The sequence below is a fragment of the Taudactylus pleione genome, unplaced genomic scaffold (genome assembly GCF_031769625.1).
Source record: "Taudactylus pleione unplaced genomic scaffold, aTauple2 ptg000320l, whole genome shotgun sequence".
Taxonomy (NCBI): Eukaryota; Metazoa; Chordata; class Amphibia; order Anura; family Myobatrachidae; genus Taudactylus; species Taudactylus pleione.
In genome coordinates, this window is record NW_028284721.1 from 1355605 (window position 1) to 1383281 (window position 27677).

A 27677-nucleotide genomic window follows, 5' to 3' on the forward strand; every position below is an offset into this window, starting at 1 on the left:
TAAACCACTCTATATTTATTATAAAGTTTAGGAGGAATTGTTTTCTGCATGAGATGGAATCAGGTAGCGTCTGTCAGACAACTATATACTAAATGCACAGTAGTAATGTGCCATAGATATGATGCACAGCCAGAAACTCTTCTGAATAGAGCCAATAAAATCCAGTCCCACAAACCTCATGCTCGGAGACAAATATAACACCCCAGGCTACAATGAAGAGGAAATTGGGGATGAGAAGACTGAAAGGGGAGGGGGGTGCCTACAGCAATAGGCATACAGGGGCTGTAACCGGGGCCACCTACAGACTCATTTGTGCCGTGTATTAAAGTCAGATCCCTTGGGCCAATGGACAAGTGTATAATTTAACAATTAGTAGGAAGAGGATCGGCAAGACCGAACGTGCAGATCATGGCGGATTCCATCCCGGGCAACGTGTCCATACAACCCTTGCTATCCCTTCTCTGAACTGACATTTACTACAAAGAGGGGACAGATGGGGTCAGTCTTTCAGCGGTCTCAAAAATAAGAAATCCTTGTTGTCGCCTGTTTCCAAACTTGTGACTTCAGCGTGAATGAACAGACAGGACCTGCACGGTGGCATTAAGCACAGAATTTGTCGCCAGTGGCAGGTCACGGGCAACTCTCTGGAAAGGTGGTGGCATGTTCGGTCCATCCAAAGTATCCAAGATACCTGCCCAAGGGAAAGAGAAAATCGGGTGAGTGTGGACCAGAGTAGATCACGCCAACAAGGCACAAAAGGTGAAGACATACAGAAATATCTTTGCATTGCACCTTACAGGACTTGTTATAGTCTCATATGCCAATTATTTACATATAATTAGTAGTACAATCTAATTGCCCCTTTCTGATGTAATGCCATGAAATAGAACGCCACATCAACAAGGCATTCGGATAACCCCCACACACGCTGCCACCACCCCACTAGGAGCTGTGGGGAGCCAGATGTGTCCGGTAAGTACGCGCTTCATCCAAACTGCGGGAATCCCAGATATGAGAGCTCCGCTGTTCTGCTTATCGGGCTAGTAAAACACACACACGATCATCCTCTACGCTACTGCATGTTTCTGGGTTCTGGATTATACTGATACAATAATCACTATGAATAATTGTACAGCTAATATGAGGACACAATATGGAAAGTATTAATATGGATGCAATCACTACATAATATATGGATATTAGTTAATGTCATGTGTATTTCATATAGCTCTTGTAGGTTATTGCCGGATGGTGCTCTTTTTACAGATCTGGGTTCTCTTATCTAGAATGTTTGGGCCTTCAAATGTTAAATAACACAAGAAATTATTATTAAATGTCTGTTGCCATCTGTACACATTTGGATCATCTGGGACAACTCCAGTAAGAATACGGGATGTCCATGTATCATCCATGTGTTCACACCTTCCGCATGACATGGGCTCCTCACAATGCCTGTAATGATAGTCTCTGTACAATACTCCCCTCTGTGACAGTATACCCCGCCGGAAGAAAGTGCAGAACTTTACTGATCATGAACCAGATTACTAAATGTAACAACTAGGCTGACAATTTCTTAGGTTCCACTACAGCTCCAGTGCCCGATTCATTCCCAGTTATAATCCCAAACAGTAACCCATTCTAATCAGTGCCTGTTATAATCGCCCCATCTGATTCAATAACCGGAAACGTGTTAGATCTTGCTTACTGCTGCAGTTTTGCTCTTTGTCCTGGATTACCCTTTCAGTCCCAGGATATACCTCCGCAGATGGAACCCCATTGTTATAATGTGTCTCCGATTTGGTTCAGGTTGTGAGGACAGTGAGGACTTACAGCTCCAGGCCGCACACGTAGGATTGTTGCTTGTTTAACACCCACACAATGGGCTTCATTGAGATTTTTGCTGAATGGTAGTGTAAAGGTGCCCACACACATAGCAATTTTTTTCCCGAACTGGACGATTCCGACACATTGGAATGACATATCGGGTAAAAAAATGGCCAAATCGTGAGTCCCCACTCACGATCACAATGCGATGCGCACCCCCGCAGGTCGCACATCGCATCTTCAGATCTGCCGTGCAGTACGGCAGATCTGACAATCTAGGACACAATCACAATGCACTATAAAAAAAAAGTCTGGCTGCAGGAGATCGGATGAAGATTGGACAACATATCGTGTGCTGAGCTGCCGGGGAGAATTTCAAGGGAAATCGGACACATCGTCGGATCGTAAGTATATCGGTATGTGTGTGGGCACCTTAAGTCACCTCTCAACAATGTGCAGATAAAATACATGTTCACTTGCCAACAGCATCAGAATCAGGTGGCTCAGATTCCATACACTGCGGAATCCATTGGTATGACAAAGCAGCAATAAATGCCAGGGGTGTCACGGCCATAGACTTTGGTGAGGACAATCTTCAAAATATTCATAGCAGTTCTGCACCCTATCAAGTTGAGATAGCAAATTGCGCATATTGTAATTAGAAAATTATTTTACAACACTATAACCCTGGCCCCAGTAAAGATGGAACTGATTATCTGTTTACTAGGAATGGACCGTTTCATAATTGCTATCTGATAAACCAAATAGTATACTTCTGCCATCAGTAACTGTTGTTTTCCCAGCTTCAAACCGTTTGACCTAATTTGGCCGACATTGGCCGCAGATGCTTCTAATGCTCTTCTCTAGTGTCACTATACACACAAATATTGCCCAGTAAGCCTAAGTAAACTCTCACACGACATAAAAGTTCTAGACGTTATTATTCTAGCTGACAGAAGGTAGCTGGGTTTCTTGAAGGTGACATACAGGATAGCAAAGGCCGATTTCATATGATCTTCAGGAGTTAGAAGAATTTGACAGTTACCAGCAGCTCATCTATAGAAAATATTGGGTATGCTTCTGTAGTATTAATCTCATTTAGGCTACAGTGATCCACACAAAAACTGTCCACTTCCATCTTTCTTTGGGACGTGGACAACAGGGTATTGAATCCACTTTGTGGGGCTAGGACACTGACAGGCTCAAACTCGTGTCTCCAGCACATCCCACACATGCTCGATTGGATTGAGATTGGGGGAAGTTGGAGTCAACACATTGAACTCTTTGTCATGTTTCTCAAACCATTCCTGCACAGTTTTTGTAGTGTGGCAGGGGTGCATTATCCTGCTGAAAGAAGCCACTGCCTTCAGGAAATACCCTTGCCATGAAGGGGTATATTTGGTCTTCATCAATGTTTTCATGAATGCCAGGCCCAAGCTTTCCCAGCAGAACAATGCATCCGCAGGCTTGTTTCCTTCCCATAGTGCATCCTGGTGCCATCTCTTTCCCATGTAAACGACGCACACGCACCCGGCCATCCTCATGGAAAGAAAATGTGATTCGTCAGACCGGGCCACCTTCTTCCATTGCTCAATGGTCCAGTTGTGACGTTCACGTGCCCATTGTAGGCGCTTTTGGTGGTGGACAGGGGTCAGCGTGGGCAAGTCTGCAGCTACGGAGTCCCATACGCAGCAAGCTGCAAAGCACTGAGTGTTCGGACACCTTTCTATCATAGGCAGCATTACCTTTTTCAAAAATTTGTGCTACAGTAACTCTTCTGTGAGATAGGACCAGACCGGCTGACGCATCAGTGAGCCTTGGGCACCCATGAGCCTATCGTCAGCGCACTGGTTGTCCTTCCTTGGATCACTTTGGCAAGTAATAACCGCTGCATACTGGGAACACCCCACAAGACCTGTCATTGTGGAGATGCCCCTACAGTCCCCTAGCCCTCACAATTTGGCCCTCGTCAGAGTCGCTCAGATCCTTACGCTTGCCCATTTTTCTTTTGCTTCCATCACATCAACTTCAAGAACGGACTGTTTACTTACTGCCTAATATATCTCACCTCCTGACTGGTGCCACTGTAACAAGATAATCAATGTTATTCACTTCACCTGTCAGTGACTTAATGTGATGGGTGTATAAAGTGATGACTAGAGAAACCCTTGTTGAACTCCCAATTCTACCCTTATGCTTTATCTACCTGTGTGAAAAAGCCAAAAGGGACATTGGACTTCATTTAGAGGCGCTTGCACTGAATCAGGGCGGACGCTTTTTTTTTTTTTAAACTGGCTTCCTGGCCGCTTGCTAAGCTGTGGGTGACCACCCACAGTTTTTGCGAGCAGCCAGGTGATGATCTCGATTATCGCGACCATCGGGCTTGCGACGAGACCCTTGTGATAGGAATAGAGCAGGAAGCTCACTACCGACATCACGAGTGATGTCAGTAGGGCCGCCCACAAACGGCAGGCGTTCCTTCAGGAACTCCTCCGTTTGTCCAGCCACCCCGCCTACAAAACGGGGCGAGCTGTCGATCAACATCAACAGCCGCCCCATTTCTAGTGAGCCCTGGAGAGAGTGAATTTCTCACTCGCTACGGGGCTTGCGCGCCACGTGCACAGTGCCCCACCATCGACCCGCTTGTGAGCGGGTCTGAATGAGGCCCAATGTCCCAATACCAGAAACCTTCATTAAATCTGTGATGTGTTGATGTGTGATATATTAAAAGTTGTTTAGTTACGTGCATATAGCTTCCTCCTGAAGGAGTCCCCAAAACCTTTACTATTGTTACAATTTGCCCTTATGACAGAATCCCTTGCTGCCAGGGTGAGGACCTCATCTGAATAGGATGATCGGTGGAAATGTATAAAAACCTCGCACCATTTGTAGATTACTTCTTCCTTTCCTTAACCTCCACATAAGTCCTTTTCCATTCTTTAAACTAAAACCTATACAGAACAGAAGCTTTGGTGATCCATATCCCGGAGGGCCCCAATTTAAAGGTCTTCAAGCAATTAGCTAATACAAATTACCAAAAAAAGACAAGCATGATACTTCATATGCAACTTACTATTCCCTCACTCAAAACAAATAAGTTGCAGCCTCATTATTTGAGAGCAATTATTTCCTGGCTGGGAAAGAGAACTTGCATAAACCCCCCCAAAAACAAACAAAAAAAACACAAACAAAACACAAACCAAACCAATAACATAGAGATACTATACTCCACAGGTTCTCAAACTTGGTCCCCAGGACCCCAAACAGTTCATGTAATTCCAGGTCTCCTCACAGAATCACAAAGGAAATAATTAGCTCCTTCTGTGGATTTTTTTTTTTAATAATATGAGAGCGAGTAATGACTACACCTGTGCACCTGCCAGGGCCTGGAAATTGTGACCTGTGTGGGGTCCTGAGGACAGAGTTTGGGAACCACTGCTATACTCCTTTCAGGCCGTTCCTACTCAGGTGTTCACTTAAGTTCTTACAACCCTTCACATACAATTTTCAAAATGTATATGAGTAAGGCGAACCCATTATCATGGTGGTCTTGCTACTACCACAAGAGATGGATTAAACTGTAGTAGGTCTCCAGGTTCACAATAACGTTAATTAGAAGACCGTCCCAGATGGACAGGCCATGAAACATTAAAAGCAACCCAATCTTGCTCCTGCCTCATGTACAGCATAAGAAATGTGTACATTTAAATTATAATTTAGCCTGTAGCCCAAATAAAACACCATTCAATGTACATCTAAACGTTCCCTCTCCAAGCTTCTTAAAAGAGATTACTTATAAAGTATATTTCAGTTAGTATTTGGTGTTTCCTTCTTCAGAGGAAAATACTCTGTTGGGAATTCTCCTGCGATCAGATGAGATCAAATGTGGCCAAACCCTCTACCACCATGGATCCTCTGGAGTCGTGTAAGAACATCTACAAACAAACTATTTATTCCTCATTCCTCATAACATATTAGCAGTGCTCCCGAGAGTGACTGCAGGACACGCTCAGTGATTGTGTCAGTGTGCATAAAATTCTCCTATTTGTACTGGAAAAACATGACTGGAGTCACAAGACAGCAGGAGGCGCTATAGTTCGGGAGTGTGGCCCCATTGTCAGGCGAAGCAACAAATGTAATAGCCCGCGAGACGCAGGCATCGGTGCATTTTCGGCAAACCTGCCCGATGTTATAAAGAAGCAATCATTTAATAAGGAAAACCAGGTTGGTTTTGCCTTTCAAATTATTGCACGCCAAGTAGCTTAAATTATTTACACTTTACTTTCTGGACATCAGGTTCACGAATAGAATACATAAATAATCTAGCCGGAGGGCACGTGCACATGCACCCTAAACAAAGATCAAATGTATACAGGTCTATGAGCTCAAGTCTCATTCTGTCTTACCTTCCACAACCTTGTGATACGCAAAGTGCAGGTAGAGTAGGAATAACATGTGCAGTGCAGTAATAGAGCCACAAAGGATTAGTCGCTGTGTGTGACCTACAGTGCGAGACAGCAACACTGCCACCTACAGTGTGATACAGAACACAGTTATTCAGGAGTCCATATGACCTGGGAGAATACAGTAAACTGGAGGAGAGAGTTACATTGACCTTACCATGCGCAGTGTAGACAGGCCCCCAATGCACAGCCAAAAGATATAGAAGAGTGAATGGAAATGGATGTTATAGGTGATGAAGAGGACGATGCAGTGCCCAAATAATCCATATCCCTGAAACAAAACGGATAATAATGACCAAGGGTCAGCATCAAACCCCACACATTCTACAATGGTGTACCACGTAGCAAAATCCCCTTAGCGGTGCATCAAAGACTTACTTTCACTATCCAGTATGCCGTAACCAAGAGCTGTATGTTTCAGCAGCCCTGTGTTCCTTCAATTATACTGTATACATCATTTAAGCATCTGTCTTTGTGGACACAGATCCCCAACCATTGTTGCTCAGTTACAAAGGACACTATGGGCTCAATCCAATTAGCCGCTAAGGGGGCGAGCCGCTCCCACCACAGACTCGCAGATTTTTGTACCCACCCCTATGGGGCTGCAAACTAAAAATCCGCGAGTAATCGGAAGTGCAGCATACAGAGAACCCGCGGCTAATAGGATTGAGCCCTACACAGTAAAATGAATATAGAATCGCTATGGGTAAATGTAGAACCTGTCGCTTTCAGTGGATGTGAATGGTTAGAACTAGAGTTATTCCTTTATAGCGGATATTCATGGTTACTATAAACAGAAGCACATGGAGCCAGATTTCTCCCTCCATCCTGCCGCAGGGTGCCAACCCCTCAGACCAAATAGGCAACACAGCTCGGTGATCAGAGTATGAAAGCTCCACGGTATATACTCACCAGCAGTGACAGGGTTTGCAGCATGGTGATCTGAGCATTACACAAGTAGGCAACAAAATAAACGAAGGAGGAAACTCCCAGCCAATACCCAAAGCATGTACCGATGGCAGTGCCCATTAGGGTGCCCTCTACCTGCCAGACAGAAAAAAAATAAATACACAATGCCATTACTTCCGGTCTCCTCAGATTGTCTTTTGCATTTCAGTCACCTCATTTGACCTCTAATTTTTCTCCCCTGATCTGTGTTCCCTTCCTTTTCTATATTTTTTTTCTATGTTGTGCCACTTTCTTCTTTACCCCATCAGCCTTTGCACTATTTGTCCATCAGATTCTACCATATCTTCTAGCGTGTTCCCGTTACCCTTCATCTGCATCTGGACCCTATACAACCTCTAAGACTCCACTTACGATAACAGTCCCTGATGATTTCATTCCATGCAGAAGAATAGCCACCATAGTGAACACCAACATGAGAGGTCCATACAGCTCCCCAGCTATTTTCTGCAGAGACAAAATTAGAAGGAATCTCTAAATGCCTCGTCCATCAACACCGTTTGTAGACTCTGACGTTTCCATGGTTTGCTCTAGCAATAGGCTCACCATACAGCAGCCCTTGTACGATGTATTTACCTGGGGGAAGTTAATCATCTTCACCGGGATCATGGACTCCAGCAGCCTACGACAAGAATACATGTATAATAAGAGATATTGCTGCATTATATCTGTTGCTTGCATATCCTTTCGATTGCACTATTACAATAACAAAGAACAACACTCCCGTACTGCAAATGCCGGTTCACGTTATACTGACCCTATAGAAAATATGATATAGCGTGAACATACCAATCTCATTCAACATTAAAAAAAAAAAAATCAAAATCAATAAACAAGGAATAGGTCCAATGTCACAATCAATGAGGGATACTGGAAGAGCTGCTTATTACAGCTTGGTGCTGCTATCTCAGAGTAAAAGGCTGCGGACTCACCGATTCCGGACCTGTATCGGTTCCACATCAAAGTATGGACGTAGGATGTCTATGTTTGCGTAAAGGTTAAATGCCTTAGATGCCTGTCTCTTCCCCGCTTGCCACATCTGAGAAGGAGGAACAGACACAGATGACATGACAGAGACACAGAGCAAGTGACAGGGGCCCGAGAGGTCAGCAAGACACCCACCCACAGGGTAACCGCAGTCTCACCTCATCTGCTACTTGCCGGCCTAACTGTCCCTTGACTCCTTTCATCCCGAGAAAGGCTCCATCCTCTTCGCCCTCCTCTGGGACTGCGTCCACTTCCTCTTCATCCTCCTTCATTCTCTGGTGAATCTCCCCCATATCCTCAAAGCTGGACCCTGATGTGTCATCCATGTTCTCCATGTCAATCACAGCCGCCCCGCTGCCACTCTTACAAATAAATAATAATTTTCATCAACCAGAACCCGGGCAGAGGATGGACGTGGGTCACTGGACGGATCACTAATTACCTGCATGTTGTCTTCAAAGCCACCCCAATCAGCTGCTGTCAGGTTTCCGCTGCCTGCACCGGTGCTGGCCATTCTGCCTTCTGTATACTGCCGCCCTGTGTACTGCTCCTATATCCTGGATATTTTAACCTGTCTCCTGCAAACTGTATAGTATTATATTTTGTATATTTCTCCCTGTATCCTACCCCTATGTGCTGTATACAGCCCACCTGTATACTACTATACCCTCTATATCCTAGCCCTGTGTACTACCACCTGTATACTACTTCTATATCCTGTATATTTCCTCCTGTATCCTGCCCCTTTAGCTCTGATCACCCCCTGACTTAGCCTTGGTGGTGGGGGCTGCTGCTGCTGCCAGGGTAGTGTCTGAATCCCCTTCACGGAGAGGACCCTGGCCTGCCTTATACACGGCTGATACCCGGAAGTAAACAAGATCTGGACTGGAGACGTGGAGAGGCGGACCTGGAGATCTCGCGAGAGCGGGGCCGCCATGTTACCGGTGGCAGAGTGAGGAGCGGGCATACCCGGGACACTCCTAGCCCGGCCCTCTGACTACCCACCTCATAGGGATCAGCCTGCTGTGAGTGGCTAAGTCAGCGGAGATACCCCGGTCACTCCTCCTCCCGGGACACCGCTTTAGGATTAACCTGTCAGGCGCCACCAGTAACATGGCGTCCGTCTCCATGGTAACAGCGGCGGAAAGTGCCAGTGCGCGCATGCGCCGAACTGCGCAGTCTCCTCTCAGGCATGAGGCATGGCGGACACCGTGCAGGAGATGAGGAGTCGCGTGCTGCTGGGGGAATTCGGGTTACGCAATGTGAGAGCGCACTTACACTCTGTGTCACTAACCTTCATTGCCCCCCATACTCATTATTCCTGCTATTCACTCTCATTGTCTGCGTTACGTACCCCAATTATTCCTGTCACTCACCCTCGTTGTCTGCGTTACGTACCCCAATTACTCCTGTCACTCACCCTCATTGCCCCCCCCATACTCATTATTCCTGTCACTCACCCTCCCCATTATTCTTGCTTCTCACCCGCTTGTGACACTGTCACTCGCACCCCATTATTCACCCTCCATGTGACTCAGTCTCACTCACACTCTCCACTTTATTTCTGCCACGCACCTGCCATGTTACTCACACTCAGTCTGCACTCACCTTTTATATTACTCACAATCAGGGGCCTATGTATCAAGCAGTGAAAACCGTGGAGAAGTTGCCCATAGCAACAAATCAGCTCTTACCTATTATTTTATAGACTGTACTTGATAAATGTTACTTCAAAGCTGGTTGTTATGGGCAACTTCTCCACTGGTCCACTTCTCCATGCTTTTCACTGCTTGATAAATAAACCCCTCAGTCTCTCACTCACTTTAATCCCATTATTCCTGCCGCTCATGTTGTCGCACTCACACCCTCCTTGTCTTCCCATTATTCCTCACCACTCACGCTTACCGTCATTGTTCCCGTAACTCATTCTCACTTTCCCATAGTGCTGCTCACACTCTGTATTCCTGCCACTCATCCTATTTCTCATGCAACTAACACCAGTCACCCTCAATATTCCCATCACTCGCCCTCACCCTTTATCACTATAAATAATTTTTATCATTGTCATAGTACATCCATGCATCATACCAGTGTCCTGCTGCACTCATACTCATCACGTTACTCACATAGCACTCAGCTCACCCTTTCAGGTCTAATGAGTTCCCTGGTTCTTCTCTTGACAGGTGCACAGCACGGATTTTCCCAGGAATTATCCTAACTATGATGACACTTGGGACCAGGAGAAGTTTGAGAAGGTGAGTTTGTTCCTGAGGAATGTGTCTTATAGTGACGGGAGGGAATACTCCATCACGCTTAGCAACGCAAGCGTTTTCTTTCATATGTAAATATCCAGAGATGGCTGCTGTCGTCTAAAGCATCCTCCATTGTGCTGCACCATTTCTAAGCTGTCTGTATAGTCGGAGTTATAGGGATTGTAGTACAGGCATTATATATTTTACTCAGATTTATAAAGCGGAGCCCTCGGGACTGAGTTTATAATGAGGCGATCCAAACATGAAACCTAGTCAGCAGGTCACACAATTGCATGCATGTGTTACTGCAACTATACATACTGGTGGGTTGATTCTCTACTGCCAAATAAATAACCCTAGTGTGCACCTGTAAAGCGTTGCATAATATGTGTGTGCTATATAAAGAACTATTAATAAATAAAGGTATATTTCATAACTGGCCACCAGAAAATGGTGCCATATTTATAGGATCCATGCATGCACTTCTATTCACACAAACCTGCATTTCATATGTAACGCAGGGACAACAATCTTGCAGATATATATGTCTCTGATATATAGTTCATGTGTCTTTAGGATTGTTGCTCTCTCTATAATGTCTTCTTGTTGTCTCTTTGGACAGAATTTCCGTATGGATATTATTAAGATGGAAGATGATCTCCTGGAGTTTGACATGATTGGGATTGATGCAGCTTTTGCAAATGCTTTCAGGCGCATCCTGCTGGCCGAGGTTCGCGCACCCGTGGGAGTACCCATATTTTATGAATTTGTCCTACATTATCCTATTGTGTATTATTCACAAAAAGCACACCGCCCCTTCTTCACCTCATCTCAGTGACTTCTGGAAATGTCCTGTAACTCTGATCCCCCTCCCCTATGATAGACTCATTCTCCCTCCCCCTGACTGTGCATGGTGAGAGCATACCTCTCAGCTTGTATCCTCACCCCAGCTGCAGATAATGGATAGGGCGTTTACACTTTATGTACTGAGAAGCAGGATATGCTGTGTATTGATTGGTGACCAATGCTAATCTTGGAACACACAACTACTTTTCCCCACAGGTCCCAACCATGGCCATAGAGAAAGTCTTTGTATATAAAAATACCTCCATCATACAGGATGAGATCCTCGCTCATCGGCTGGGCTTGATCCCTATTCGGGCTGATCCTCGACTCTTTGAATATCGCAGCACTGGTAAGTAATGTGATTGTATGTACACATGTACCCGATTTATATACATATTTGTAGACACTGATGCCTATATCCCACTTTATAATACTGTAGGGACACAGATTCCCATATACCACTTTATATTACACAGACACCTGTACCCCATTTTATATTGTTTGGGGGAGGCACACTTGGACCCCTCTCCGAACGCACACACCCCATGTCTCACCATCCTCTCTCCTTTCTCCCCCGTTCTCCAGAAGATGCAGAGGGCACAGAAATAGACACTCTCCAGTTTGAGCTAAACGTGAAATGTACAAGAAACCCCCAGGCCTCTAAGGACTCCTCAGACCCCAATGAGCTCTATCTGGATCATAAAGGTGTGTGGGTGCTTCTCCGTTGACATTAGCCTGCAGTATTATTCACCTGAGCTATATCTAATACCCTCTCGTCTCTAACCATCTCAGTGTACACAAGACGCATGAAGTGGCTCCCGCAAGGTAACCAGTCTGACCTGTTCCTTGATGCGGACTCTCCTCGTCCTGTTCATGATGATATCCTAATCGCTCAGCTGCGTCCTGGCCAGGAGATCCATGTCGTCATGCACTGCGTCAAAGGTGTTGGTGAGTGACCACGGTAGATAAGGGGGCTGAGCGGGGATAATGCAGAACGGGCACTACGCCAGTTGGAGTGGTGTAACTTGTGTGAAATTGCGCTGCGGTTGCCCAGAACAGTGTGCAAATTTCCCATGCCAATTTCCGGCATTCTGCCACTTACCCGTCTCCAGCGGACTGCTTTGGATGGGCGGAACGGGGAGTATGGGGGCTTTCTAACGTAGCCAAGTACAGTAAGGAAATGTTTACCGAATTATGGCCACACCTGCAGACCTGGAAAGAGATGGATATATGCCTAGAAAAGCTGTTTACAGGTGTTTAGGGCCAGGTGCAAATACCTGATTATGAAGACTTATGATTGCTGACACTAGTGAACAGCTTGTGATTGGCTGTTTGTGAAGGCTCTGACACTGAACTGGTGCTCTCTTTGATGCTCAGGCATTTGCTTTAAAGAGCATTTAAGCATTTTCTATCTTTTTGCACATACAGCAGAAACATCCTCCCATCTTGTATCAGAGGTTTAGTAGTTCATACGATGCCTAATAAAAATTAATTTGTTGCACCTAAAGGTGATTGTTTCAAACATGACCACAAATGGGTTGTAAGTGTATGTGATATGTACCTAGCATAAAGTATTCGCATAAACTACTGTTGCAGTCCTAAACACATCGTGATTGCAGCTCGATCTCTGCATATGGGAGAAACCATGCTTTTTTTTTTATAGGAGTGATTGATGCCCATTTTGCTACTGACTCTGCATCAGCTGCAAAGTGTGTAATGAAGAGCTTACTTACGTTGGGTGTTACAGCACACTTTACTGACGTATGTGTAATACAGGATTCCGCTCTCTCGCCAGGGAAGGACCACGCCAAGTTCTCTCCTGTGGCCACAGCCAGTTACCGGTTGCTTCCAGAGATTACACTCTTACGCCCCATAGAGGGTGACCTAGCGGAGACGCTGCAGAAATGTTTCTCTCCTGGAGTCATAGTGGTGGATGTGCAGAATGGTGAGTAGGTCTCATTGCTACATTTAGCACAATGCTGGGGGCTGCTTACTATGCATTTCTTTATATTGGAAGTTACTGGAAAGTCTGTATGATATGTAAACGGGTAAGTTGCCCGGCCATTGGTACATGTGGGCACACCTGTGTTTCCTGTGCTTCATTTTCACGTATATACCCAGGCAAAAAGGTGGCACGGGTGGAGAATTCGCGAATGGACACGTGTAGCCGCGAGATTTTCCGACATGACGAACTGAAGAACTTGGTCAAAATGGCACGGGTGCGAGACCACTTTATCTGTAAGTGTTCATGGAATGAAATGCGCAGTGGACTGTATATTGGGGTGGCATTTATGTTAAAATACTCTGATAAGTGATTTAGAAAAAGGTATTAAACTCTTAGCTATAAGAAGGTGAAACGCGCTGTATACAGTCATTTGGTTTGTTAGGATTTTTCTGGAATTAATAGTTACAAAATGTATTTATTGTGCTGAAACTAGAAAATCTCCAAATAATTCACAAAAGTGTGATCACTGACCATGGAAAACCTGGCATAAATATAAAGAAATGGTGGCATTCCATGATTCCACCATCCATAACTGATAATAATTGTAAAATATGTTTTTTACTATAAAGTGGTGCTTATGTGGGACAAAAAGATGAAATGCCATGTCAAATTACTGGCTGCATTCTGCACTGCTGTGGAGTGATGTATGACTGACAATGTGTGCTGAATGCACTTGGGTTGTCTGCTAGTAGGGTTTACAGTAATAGGATGTGTTCTCCATTGGATACTGTGGGTATACATTACTGCTTCTTGATGATCGCTGTGCTTACGTGGAATGTCCTTCATTTTGCAGTTGTAATGGATTGAATAGATCTGATCTTAGTGTTTTGAGGTAACGTTATTCTGTACAATTAGCTAACGTCCTAATTTGAATAGAGTTAAAAAGAATGGAGTTTGTAGGTAACCGTAATGTAATTCTAGGACCTCTCATTTAATACTGAATCATCCCAAAATGATCATAAATAAAAGCTACCACAAGAGCTCTGCTTCCTTCACTGAGGGTGAAAACGCGTTTCGCATTGGCTGAAGGAATGGTGGTGTCTAATTCTAGCTCTATCCAGTTTTATTACCTAGCAACTGCTTGCTCGCCTCAGTGTTGTGGGCACGAAGTTTGTCAGACCAGGCACAGGTGTGAAAGGTCATCATGGTACTGCAGGAACCTACTTTTGGAATCTCATAACAGTGAGTGGTCTCCTCTCATGTAACCAAATTTCTTCAGTTTCCATAGAATCCACTGGTATTTTGGCTCCGGACACTCTACTCAAAGAGGCCATCAAGGTTCTGATGGGGAAATGTCGCCGGTTCCTGGACGAGCTGGATGCTTCCCAGATGGACTGAGGTTCTAAATGCACAAAGTACACAAACTGGACCCAATCCTCTGGGGACAGAGAGACCTCTGCTTTGTAGCTGACACCTCATGTGGCCAGCAAAACTTTATATCAGGTCATCAAACATGATTGGAGAGCACTGAGACCCAGAACAAAGAGAAGCTCAGTTATATTGAGCAGATTCTGCACTGTGCAGGCAGCAGACAACGTGGAGAAGACGTTTCCTAAAAAATGTCTGTAATACTTGATTTTGCAAGTTGTGTAAGAAGCCGTTCAGAGAAATAGCTGAATATTGTAAAACATGATGATTTCATGCACATAAGATTCCTTGCTTTTGTGAGTTTTTTTTTTTAATAGAGTATTTTTATTAAATGATTTTAACAATAAGTACAAATACTAGAAAAAGAAAATGACAGATACACAAATGTACAGCCATGGCAAAAGTCTTGAGAATGACACAAGTATTGGTTTTCACAAAGCTTGCTGCTGCTGCAGTGTTTTTAGATCAAACAAAAACCCACAAATTCTAACAAACTCCAAGCATTGTTTAGGCAAGAATGTATGTGGCCCAGAAGTTTGATTGACAGCATGATAGGGCGAATTGCAGAGGTCTTGGGGGGGGGGGGGGGGGGTCAATAAAAGCCACTGCAAATATTGACTCTTTGCATAAACTTAATTTAATTGTCAATAAAAGCCACTGCAAATATTGACTCTTTGCATAAACTTAATTTAATTGTCAATAAAAGCCACTGCAAATATTGACTCTTTGCATAAACTTAATTTAATTGTCAATAAAAGCCACTGCAAATATTGACTCTTTGCATAAACTTAATTTAATTGTCAATAAAAGCCACTGCAAATATTGACTCTTTGCATAAACTTAATTTAATTGTCAATAAAAGCCACTGCAAATATTGACTCTTTGCATAAACTTAATTTAATTGTCAATAAAAGCCACTGCAAATATTGACTCTTTGCATAAACTTAATTTAATTGTCAATAAAAGCCACTGCAAATATTGACTCTTTGCATAAACTTAATTTAATTGTCAATAAAAGCCTTTGACACTTATGAAATGTGTGTAATTTTACTTCAGTATACCATAGTAACATCTGACAAAAAGGTCTAAAAACACTGAAGCAACAAACTTTGTGAAAAATGCTTGTCATTCTCAAAACTTTTGGCCATGGCTGTATACGAGCAATGTGCCATAACAGAGTATCAAAGTTAACATGATACATATATTCATGGGAAATTGTCAGATTAACTAGAGCCACCCAGGATGGAAAGGTGGGAGTATCAGAGGACATCCACGTGCTGGCAATACATACCTGGGCTAGTGTTGAGATTATTGACATATAATCGGAGGGGAATAGAAAGGGACTCTTCCATATCCAGACCAATTAAACAGATACGTGGTTTCAATAAAGGAGCAAGGACACCCGTGTTCCGTATACAATCAACCACTCTAGTGCAAAACAGAGCGACTTGAGTACAGGATCAAGGGAGATGCCAGAAATCAGACGGAGCAGTACACTTAGGACAGGAATCCACAGTAGAGCCACCAAACGCCAAAAGCTTAAGCAGAGTCCAGCAGACTCTATGCAAAATATTATTATATTATTGTATCTGCTGAAACCTGACATAAGCCGTGGCATCCCGAGGAGAACCTATAAGAACTTTCCAGTCTTCATCAGGCAAAGTACCCAGATTGTGATCCCAATGAGTCTAAGGTTAGTCAATCCCTCTACACTACCTGAAGATAAGAGTGAGGAGTAGGCCATCAAGACAGATCTTGTAGAGGGTAGAGTATGCACTAGCAGCCACACTGGAGTCTCGGAGAAACTTGAAACTGCCCCCCTCCACTGTGCACAGAGAGCATGTTGGAGTTGAAAGTTTCTGTAGAAAAATGGGCAGGGAGACCATATGTAGAGGGCAAATACGTAAATGAATGAAGAACCCCATCCTGATATAACTGACCAATAGCAACCACCTCAAATGACCGTCAAGCTGAGCTACCCTTCAGTTCCTGAAGTTCTGGAAAGGTTAATTTAAGCGGAGAGCATGAATCATTCACAGTTTCTCACAGAATGTTGTCTCCTGCAAGCCAAGTTCTTTGGGCTTGTTGTAGTAAAGGTGGACAACGAGAGAGTGGAGTTTGGGCCAACAAAAACTAGAGGAGTGAATTTCAAGCCCGCCTTTGCAAGGAAAGCCAAGGGAAGATCTCCTTGGTCCAATGGGATGACCCATTCCTTCAACTGAGTCAATAGAGCAGCAAGGTAATAGAGGTGTAGGTCAGGCAGTAATAGGCCACCCTCCCCTCGCAGCCGGCAAAGGGTCTTATAAGCTATACGCGGTCTTTCTCCTTCATCCACTCTTGGGTATAGACTGGTGGATGAGAGGATCTGGCACTTTAAATCTTTAAGTGTGAATGACTCCTCCCCCTCTATCCCCCAGAAACCCCAGTTTGAGAAATGTGCCAGAGAGAGCCAGTCACATAGGGCTGAGCTGCAGCCCACACTTAGTATTTTTATCTTTACTTTTAATTTTATTTATAGCATTTACTTTGAGTAGAGTCGGACAACGACACTGCAGTCACGTACTTCTGCCTCCTAGTAAGGATGCTCAGCTTGTATGGCCATGCGAAAGACGAGTCACATTCTACGAACAGAGGGCCTGATTCAGAGCCGCTCATAAGCGGCCGCTCATTCGCTCCGAGCGATGTTCGCACATCTGCGCATGCGTATGGGTCATAATGCGTATGGGTCGTAATGCGCATGCGCCAACCAGTCAGTGCGGTCGGAAAACGTGTGTTCGCAAAATTGCGATTGCCTGCTAATTTGAGTGACAGGATGAGGCGTTTGTGGGTGGTAACGGGAAGGTGCTTGAAAACGGGGAGTGGAGATCCGAACGCAGGCGTGCCAAACGGTCAAAACGGGCGTTTTAAGGGTGTGCATAATTAACAAAGCAGCGTCAATGACCACGTCACTTGGTTGTTTCTTAGCCTGAACTGTTCGCATGATTGCGGTAGGAAAATCCAACCACAAGCACTGCGAGCAGTTCAGACGCCTTTCGATGTACTCGATTAATCTAATAAATGCCGGAGGTGACGTATGATGCAAGCGGCCAGGGGGCGTCTTTACAAAATAGCGAGCGCATGTTTCGTTCGCTCGCTCAGACATAGAGGCGTCAACAGACCGCAAATAGCGAGCGCTCAATTTAAATAGCCGGCCCCTTTTTCTGAACGAGCGAGCGCAAATAGCGTCCGGCTCTGAATCAGGCCCAGAGTTCCATGTGATGGCGATCTCGATGGTGTTCTGCCATGAGTGTAATACTGGGAGGTCATCTTCTCTGTCATTAGGACCTTCATCCCGAAAGAATGGGCCCTTCACTCGAAAGCTAGTCAGGTGGTGGATCAGACCAGCCATGGATCTCATAGCCTCCTGGCAGAATCATCAGATCTCTTGGTACTGCTTCAGGACTCGGGATCAGAGTGCCGAGGCGGTAGATGCTGTGACAGGGCCTTGAAGGTAAGATATTGTGCTCCCTCCTGTTTTCCCTTCTTCTGCGAGTACTCCAGCGTATCAAGCGAGTAGTGGCCATGGTCATCCTGGTGGCTCTGAACTGGTCCTGTTGGACTGGTTCTTAGATCTCCTACTGCTCTTCATCGGTGATTCCTGGTTACTACCTCTTCGACCGGACCTCCTGTTTTAGGTATTTTGTTTACCCGGTCTTACAGCAGGTACATTATTGGCGTGGCTGTTGGGTATGCTATCTTTAGGCATAGCAGGGTTCATGGACTCTGTGGTTTCCTCAGTGTTCTAGACTCGCACATTGTGTACATTAGCTCATTATCATCACATCTGGTACTCTTATGTGACCCTGTGTGCTGAGCGGGGGTTTTCCCAGCACTGCTTCTGTTGTCCCGTCTTTTTCTCTTCTCTGGGATATGTACGCTGGGTTACGCCTCGGTTCTCTCAGAGTTCAGGTCTTGGCATTGTCAATCTTTTTCTGCGCCGACTAGCCTTGTTCCCTCAAACTCCGACTTTTCTTCAGGGCAGTTCTACGAATAATACAGCCTCTGTTTGTCCTGCCTACATGTCTGTTGGTTCTGATGTTCCTCAGTTTTCTCTGTGCAAGCCTTTCTAGGATGTGGAACTGTAACTTCTCTCTCGTAAGTCGTCCCTCCTATTGGTCTTGGTTTCGGCCAGGTGGGTTCGGAGTTGAGAGCCTTTTCTTGTCGGCCTCCTTATCTAATTTTTTCAGGATGCCTGTGAAGAACTCCGCGCCTTGCCGTCTTCTTGCCTACGGTGATTTCAGCCTTCCACATAACCCAACCGATTATGTTCTGGTGTGGTTGGATGGATCTCTGTCGTCCCGGACCTCGGAGTTGGTGCGGGTTCTTCTGTTTTATGGCCCGTATGGCAGCGTTGTGGAAGTCTGTTTCCTTGTTGTCTCTTTGATTGCTGCTAACACGTATAGATTCCTAATAGTCGCTATTTAGTGCTGCAAGTCGCTTAAGAAAGAATTGCTTTCCAGTCCAATCATGTGGTTCCAAACCATGAAAAGTTATTTATGTAAAGAAAAAGTAACACGATGAAAGATTTAACAATTAGAGTAAAAAGCAATCAATAATAGTACAAGTCGAGTCATACGCATGCGCACTGGTCCCAGTATACAGTCATTTATCCAGAAGCCTGTGGTCTGTACACTGGAGTCGGGTCACAGCTTATATACCTTACAGTGTTCAACGTTAACAAAGGAACTAGTTTACAGGTTTCCATTGATTCTTGCTTCTGGATAATCTGGTCATTGGTTGATTCATACGGTGTCATCAGGGGCATGGCTCAGTCCTCAAACGGTCACATTGTGTAGTTTCCCGCCAAACAACTGGTTAATACTAGCTACAACACTGCATATAGATACTAACATTCTATGCAATAACTCCCCATCATCCATAACTAGCGGACGCAAGATGCGACTCCTTTGCCGATAGGAACGGGAGTCTGCAAATAAACAGGGATTTAGTATGATACCAAACATGACACATGACATGTCCACTATGTTCTAAACCTTAGATCTCGTTTAAGTACATTTTACATCATAATTATTAGTTAATAATACCTTTAATAACTCTGGTTAGTAACTATTGTGAATGGGAACCATTTTATACATATGTGTTTGCATATGTGCGTCTGTGCATTGAAATAGGAAGTGTTCGTATGTATGTATGTGAATACGCATGTGAGCATCTATGTGTACGCATATAAGTTTGTGTGTGCGTTATGTGCATCAGTGTATGTGTGTGGTGGATTCGCATTTGTGCGCATCGGATTGTGCCGCCGCAAAGTAGCGTCGTGGTTTACTCAACATCAGACTATAGACGACCAGATCATCAGATAATAATTGTAAGCGATCATATTCAATTATTTGACTTCGACACGCGGTTGGCCTGCTTCTATATAGAAGGATTTGTCTGGCCATCCGCAAGGAATATGTTGTCAGGTTCCTGGCCTCCGCAGTCTTTTCCTTTCCTGCGCTTTCCACACGTGCGGTGGGTGCTTCTTGGGCTGCCTGTTGTGGTGCCTCAGCAACTCACTTTGCCGTACGACCACATGGTCCACACTTGTTCTGTGTGTTCTCTTTTCGGCTTTTGCCATCCTTGTGGTTTGATTCCTTCTCCTCAGTTTATGTTTTCTGTTTCTGTTTCCGTCTTCTCGGGCTCCATTTCTCTAACTGGGGCTTCCGGGGGAGTAGTCACTGACACTTTAAATCTTTAAGTGGCAGCTCCTCTCATCTGTACCCCAGTGTCACCTGTGGAATTGGAGAAAGGGAATTTACTGGTAAGTACCAAAATCCTAATTTTATGTCCTCAAATAAAGAAAGTAATGTAACTAGAAATTACTTTAAACTGGGATAAGGGGATATACACAGGGGAGTTTTGCTATATATATATATATATATATATATATATATATATATATATATATATATATAAAAAAAAAAACTTTTGGTTGAATAAGCATTTTAATAACATTCACATGGTCAGTGACTAAAGAGGGAGTTTCCAGCAAACTTGAGATTTAGGGGTAAAGTTACTAAGATTTGAGTTTGGTCAAGTTTTTTTTTTTTTTTTAAACTCTATTTGTATCGCTGAAACTCGGGTAATTTTACAGTTTTTAAACTCGAATTTACTAAGAAGTGAGTTTAGCTTAAAGTGAGTTTTCCGATTGTGAAGCAGATCGAGATTTCTCTCCCGAGTAGCAAGTTTTGAAAGAGATTAATCACCCGAGATTGCAGTGTCTTCTCTCTGCCTAACTCTCCCGAACAAGCGGCCTGCACATATCAGTGAGATATGTGAAGGCTGCTTGTGTTATAGCTGTAAAAAAACGGGTTAAATGTTTAAAAAAAAAAAAAAAAAAAAAAAAACGTAACCAACCCTGGGCTGCACAGCCAGCCTGGTTCCTAAAAATTACGGGTAAAAAAAACAGGGTTCTCCAATAATTTACGAACCAGCACCTGGCTGCAGTTCCAGTGCTCGTTTTAAATAAAGGGGGGGGGATGAGTAGTGGTCCCCCAATATTTAAAACCAGCACTGGCCCTGCCTCCAGGTGCTGGTTCCTAAACTACAGGGGAACCATACACGTTTTGTTCCCCGTAATTTTAGGAACCAGGACTGGCTGAGCAGTCTGGGGCTGGTTATGCTTTTGCGGAAGGAAGGGGGCACTGTCTTTTTATTTATTTATTTATTTTTTTTAAATAAACCCTTTAGATAGTGTTTACATGCAAAAACCTACACAAATCACACTGATCTGTGTGTGTTTCTGCCAAACTCGCAGCTCAGGAGGTGGAGTGTTTGAAACTTTGCTACAATCTCACCCAAGATTGTAATATCGATTCTTGGTAAATTCCCGAGTTGCATCTTTTTCATGAAAAGTACTTCTGTGTTTACCAGATGGTGAGTTGATTTGAGTTTGCGATTTCACCCGAGTTTTACCAGTGAAAAGAGAGAAATCTCTCCCAAACCAACCAGAGTTTGCCTAAACTCATCCCAGGATTGCCATTTCAACCAAACTGGAATGTTATGCTGCATACACACGTAGTGATCAGCCAGCGTTGCGATATCGCTGGATGATCGCCCTGCACTGTGCCTGGTGTGTTGGATGATCTATATAGATCATCCAACACACCACCAATTGCCCACCAACTATAGCGACTCGTGATAAACGATCACGGGTCCCTTTTAGTAATTTGCTTGATATCGAGCTTGTTGACCGGCATACACTATCGCTATCGTCCATACGTGCCTGCGCATCGCTGGTCAAAGGTAAGTTGGTAGGGACCATATAAAAGGACGATTTGATAGATAACGATATCGTTATAGTTCAAATCGTCCTTTTAAATGGCTACGTGTCTACGCACCATTAGTATGTTTACCCCATAGTCTTTAAATAGTCAATTTGGGGGGTAAGATTTAAATGAGTAAAATCAGCTGGAGAGTGTGAAATCTGTATGCCAAGATACTTAAATTGGGTACAGCATCGAAGAGGGAAATTGTATGCAGGTGGTTGAGGAGTTTTGTGTTGTTTTTTTAATAAAGCAAATGTCCAGTTACAGCTCTTGAATGTAACTATTGTAAAAATCAGTAGAGCCTCTAAGAAGTTATATAAAAACAGTGCCGTATAACAGTGTATTGAATGAAAGAGGGGCACTACCTGACTAGTGGGAAGCTGCTATTCAAAGGGAGGTTGTCAACTCCCCAGCTTAAAGAGCAAAGATAAAGTGGGCAACAGTTTGTTGGAAAGTTAGCAGAGTGATATGGAAGCCATCAGTCAGGGTACTATTGCATGAAATCCAGCAAATATATCATATGGAAAAATATAAACTACAAGGACATAATAAAATGTAAACTGCTTCGGCTTAACAGTTCATTGTGGTGAATGGGTTGGGTGTGGGATCACAGCAGTCAGAATACCGACAACGGCATCCCAACAGTTAGAAACCCGACAGAATTTGGTAAGTACCTAAACCCCCCCCCCAAATCCACCTTTTTCGTAGTCTAACACTAACTCTCCCCCTAGTGCCTAACCCTAATACTTAATGTTGGGATTCTGACCATCGAGATGCCGACTACATCCCTGGTGAATGCATAACTTGCTGCCCTACTGCTTATTTTAGATAGGGCTAAAGGTCAAGTTATGAGCTGAAGAGACAGCGCACATAAATTTGTTGAAACAAGCGCCTACTTTTGCACAAGTTTTCCTGGATTGTTTTGGAAAGTGCAGGGAGCTGTAAGCAGTGGCATAGCTAGGCTATTTGGAGCCCAGGGCAAATGTAAAAATGGAGGGCCCCCCCCCCCCCCATGGGCGAGTGCGCCAAAAAAATGTCTGTGGTCACTTATAATGGGGTGTGTCAACATGACACACACCCATTTATCGTCACTCTGAACATTCCTTTCCATATGCACCTTAACCCCATTATGCAGCCCCCCATTAGTTCCCCTTATTCAGTGCCCCCAGTAGTGGTCCCCCTTATGCAGCCCCTCATTAGTTCCCCTTATTCATTGCCCCCAGTAGTGGTCCCCCCCCTATGAAGTGCCCCCAGTAGTGGTCTCACTTATATAGTGCCCCCAGTAGCAGTCCCCCCCAATGCAGTGCCCCCAGTAGTGGTACCCCCTTCCCCCTTATACAGTGCCTTTTATATAGTGCCCTCAGCAGTAGTCCCCCTCCATGCAGTCACCCCAGTAGTGCTCCCCCTTATGCAGGCCCTCAGCAGTGATCCCCCCTATCCAGTGCCCCCTGTAGTGGTCCCCTCAGTGCAGTGCCCCTAGTCCTTTATATAGTGCTCCCAGCATTAGTCCCCGCCCCATGCAGTGCCCCCAGTAGTGCTCCCCCTTATGCAGGCCCCCAGTAGTGATCACCCCTATCCAGTGCCCTTATACAGTACCCCCTGTAGTGGGTCCCCTAGTAGAAAGCCCCTTATATAGTGCCCCCAGTAGTAGTTTCCCCCGAGTAGTAGTCCCCAGTAGAGGTTCCCCCTCCTGATGCAGTGCCCCCAGTAGTGCCCCACCCTCAGTAGAAGTCCCCCCCCAGTAATGGTGCCCCCAGTAGTAGTAGTAGCTCCCCCCCAATAATGGTGCCTCCAGTAGTAGTATCTCCTCCCCTCCGTGTAATGGTGCCCCCAGTAGTAGTATCTCCCCCCCCCAATAATGGTGCCCCCAGTAGTAGTAGTATCTCCCCCCTCAATAATGGCGCCCCCAGTAGTAGTAGTAACTCCCCCCCTCAATAATGGTGCCCCCAATAGTAGTATTCCCCCCCCAGCAATGGTGCCCTCAGTAGTAGTAGTATCTCCCCCCCCCCCCCCCCCAATAATGGTGCCCCCAGTAGTAGTAGTATCTCCCCCCCAGTAATGGTGCTCCCAGTAGTAATATCTCTCCCCCCAATAATGGTGCCCCCAGTAGTAGTAGTATCTCCCCCCCCCCCCCCCAATAATGGTGCCCCCAGTAGTAGTGGTAGTAGTATCTCCCCCCAATAATGGTGCCCCCAGTAGTAGTAGTAGTATCTCCCCCCCAATAATGGTGCCCCCAGTAGTAGTAATATCTCCCCCCCCCCTAATAATGGTGCCCCCAGTAGTAGTAGTATCTCCCCCCACTCCCCGTAGTGCAGACACACGTTACACACAAAAACAAAAATACACTTACCTGAATCCACGCTCCAGCCCCGGCCACTGCTCCCGCCGCACGTCAGTCGTCCTAGGCTGGCACGCTTTGCATTATGGGAGAAACGTCATGACGTCTCTCCCATTACCCAATGCAGGAGCCGGAAGGGAGTCGGCTCTTGCAGTGGGCCTGCAGCAGTCAATGAGAGTCTGTCTGACCTCATTGGCTGCTGATTCACACATCGCTGCCGCTTGGCGGTGATGTGTGTGCAGCAGCAGCCAATGAGAGTCATCTGACTCTCATTGGCTGCCGGTTAACACGCACATCGCCGCCAGCGCTGGCGGCGATGTGTGTGTTATGCACAGCATGAGCCCACCTGCCACCCTCCTCCTGGCGCTATTGGGCAAGCACTCAGGGGGAGGGAAGGGGCTCAGCTGTGCAGCACAGGACTGGCGCTGGAAGCCTAGTGCCAGTCCTGTGTAAATATGTAGTGCTGACTAAACACCCCCCCCCCCCCCCCCCCTGCCTTGGTAGATGAGGATAGTGTGCCTGCCTTGACCCACAGGGCGTGGGTCTACAGCTATGATAAGGAGACCATAGCTGGACATAACTGTGAATCATCTGTCCACTTCAATGGCTCACTGAACTTCTGTCCATTCCGCTTACTAGGTTACTCTGCTGAAAGTAGATCATGCCATGTGTTATAAGTAACTTATACACAGAATGTATTTCATAACAAAATGAAAGCATTGTTTTAATCAGTGATCATTACCATTTCAGTGCAGTGTATACCTGGATTACATTTTGTGGGATGGAATCTAAAATAAAGGGGGTAGGGAAGGAGCATTATTAGGAGAGTTCCCTGATTCGCATGGGAGACCTGCAACTTTGCGGCCGCTAAGAATTGACAGAAATTGAGCTCAACCCAAAATTTATAGTGGGACACGTTTGCACCGTCCAGTTTCACGTCAGCAGGAACGTGCATTTTTAGGCAGATTTCAATACATAAAATATCTTCAAACGCCCAAAAGTTCAACGTGTAACTAATGCTTGGGTACACAGTAAACAGATATATCTGCAGATGATGGTTGTTCGTACACACTGAACAACCGTCATCTGTGTTCAGTGTGTAGGAGGGGGTGGGTCGGGGGTGTGTCTGCACCCCTCCCCGCTGCTGCCGCTGAATGTGTACAAGCGGTCTGCAGACCTCCCGTACACACTTGCCGATGGACAGATATATCTGCAGACATATCTGTCCATGGGCTGTGCAGCACAGCCAATGCGATGTGTCTGTGAATGACGTTGTTCACAGACATATCGCTGGTACACACTGGCGGACGGGCAGCAGATATATTGGCCGATCAAACTGATCGGCCAATATATCTGTCAGTGTGTACCCGGCTAAAGACAACTTCCCTGCAGGGTTAGATAAATGTGTTGGCTCTTATGAATGCAGAGTAAGATATGGGAATAATGTTAAAAAATATTGATTACATTTCCTACGCCCTTGCTGAAACAATTTCAAAAGATGTCATGCAAATGGCAGAGATATGAATCCCCATTTCATGGACCATTCTGTGCCAGGCAATACTAATGGTAACCACAATGGGAGAACAAGTAGAAAAAAAACATTCCCCCAATAAAAACCTTTCTCCTCCTCCTGAAATATCCCATCTGTACGTGAGCTATTGGTGGCACTGCTGCTCCATTTACCTATCATGGTAACACTAATGCCGCATATCCACTATGTGATGTTACTGAGTGATTGCACGATTACGACATCGTAATCGTGCAATCGCTCAGTAATCGTACACAAATCAGGTAATATTACGACCGGCGATGCGTGCTCCCGCTGGTCGTTTCCGACATCAATTATCTACTGATAATGCTGGTCAATCTGCCGAAACGACAGATTCCATATAGAGGACTCCCCCCTATTGTATGGTACCACTTGCACGTGGATGATTTACTTTGGATGCGCCATCTCAAGACTTACAAGCTGTTTCCTTGCTCTGCCTAGGGCATCCTAAGGAGGTGATTTCACATTGGCTTTGACCCAGCGATTCCAGTGGGTTTTACAGCCGCCAAGGGAGACATAGCGATTGCTGAAGCAACGTCAGCCCTGCTCTGGCACCCGCCGACAGTAACTGGGAAAGCCATCCTCCATCAGACACCGCAGCGCTGCACAGCCTATCTGGCTACGGACAGGTATTACTGACTCACAGCGGCACGCTTACCTGATCAGACCAATTGCATATGATACATTTTTTTCTTTTTTCTGGACAGTAGTTCAACAATTCAACTGGACTTTTATTGCACTAAATAGGTGCCTATTAACTATTCTAATTCCAACTGTCCTTCACATTCCTATGCACTAAATACTCAAGTGGTGTTTCTAATCTAGATATTTATGCTCATTAGAGTTTTATTGTTGCAATATAAGAGATATTTTACCTGTCAATTGAATGTTGATATTTGTTACAAATTGATACATATATTTTTTAGAATAAAGAAGAGTATATTTATATAATTCATTTTTAATCTTTGGAGCCATGACTGGTCTATGTATGCATGTGGATTCTGCGATCTAAACACAAAGGGCTATGTCAGCGCAGTCCGAGATTAATTCGATAACGACAGATTGTCCATGTTCAGAGATGACTGATGTGCCTACACTGAACAATCAAGTGTTCAGTGTATGTGTCTTCGTCTCAAATGGTTGCGACATACCATAAGACTTCACTGATTAATTTGATATCCGACAGTTGGAATCTGTATACGAAGTGTTCAGATGCCAAGGTTCGTTTGCTTCCTATTAAGGATACTGAATTTGAATCTCTATACGCTCCTACCTATACCTTCTAAAACCTGCCTATAAACCTCTAAAATTGACGCTATTTGCGTACGCAGTCATACCGTAAAATAAAGACTTTAGACCTTGAACATGTGTTTCCAAAGCACAAAGTATTATTCAAGTAAAGTACAGTCAGTTACACGCTGTGATCTAAGTACAATTTAGCGCAAAGAATTATACAGACCCAAGATACAGTTATACATACGCACGCGCTCTGGACCAGATACTGGCATCAGCAAGAAACCTCCGTCAATCAGCAAGAAGACTCCAGACTGGGGTCACAACACACACATTTATACCCTTACAGAAACAGACAACACAATAGAGAGGTTTGTTGCTGATCCCATTGGTTCCCCATCACGGTGCGTTTGTTACAGGACATTTAACAGGTTGATTCAGAATAGTCTCTAACAGCTTGTTGCCTCCTCTATTCCCCCTGCATGCAAATCTAGGCTGTTTGTTTCACAAAATACATTTTGGTGCTTTATAGATCT

General features: G+C 44.8%; 2 protein-coding genes across 3 annotated transcripts; one reads left to right on the forward strand and one right to left on the reverse strand.

Moving 5' to 3' along the window:
- Window positions 1-9125, reverse strand: YIPF3 (Yip1 domain family member 3). Its single transcript, XM_088442982.1, has 9 exons — window positions 8683-9125; window positions 8399-8602; window positions 8186-8292; window positions 7830-7875; window positions 7608-7700; window positions 7200-7331; window positions 6445-6558; window positions 6231-6354; window positions 1-691 (listed from the first exon to the last, which is right to left on the reverse strand). The coding sequence occupies exons 1-9, from the start codon at window positions 8752-8754 to the stop codon at window positions 564-566; spliced, it is 1020 nt and encodes a 339-aa protein (XP_088299108.1). The 5' UTR covers window positions 8755-9125; the 3' UTR covers window positions 1-563.
- A 220-nt stretch (window positions 9126-9345) lies between these two features.
- POLR1C (RNA polymerase I and III subunit C) lies at window positions 9346-26799 on the forward strand. Of its 2 annotated transcripts, none has more exons than XM_088442984.1 (9): window positions 9346-9502; window positions 10424-10495; window positions 11115-11222; window positions 11555-11687; window positions 11924-12043; window positions 12131-12286; window positions 13134-13283; window positions 13460-13576; window positions 26350-26799. In XM_088442984.1, exons 1-9 carry the CDS (start codon window positions 9440-9442, stop codon window positions 26382-26384), a joined length of 954 nt encoding a protein of 317 aa, XP_088299110.1. In that variant the 5' UTR covers window positions 9346-9439; the 3' UTR covers window positions 26385-26799. The 2 variants fall into 2 exon arrangements, with proteins under 2 accessions (XP_088299110.1, XP_088299109.1); XM_088442983.1 differs by lacking the exon at window positions 26350-26799 and adding an exon at window positions 14563-14993 and having other exon boundaries at window positions 9349-9502.
- Window positions 26800-27677: the final 878 nt, after the last annotated feature.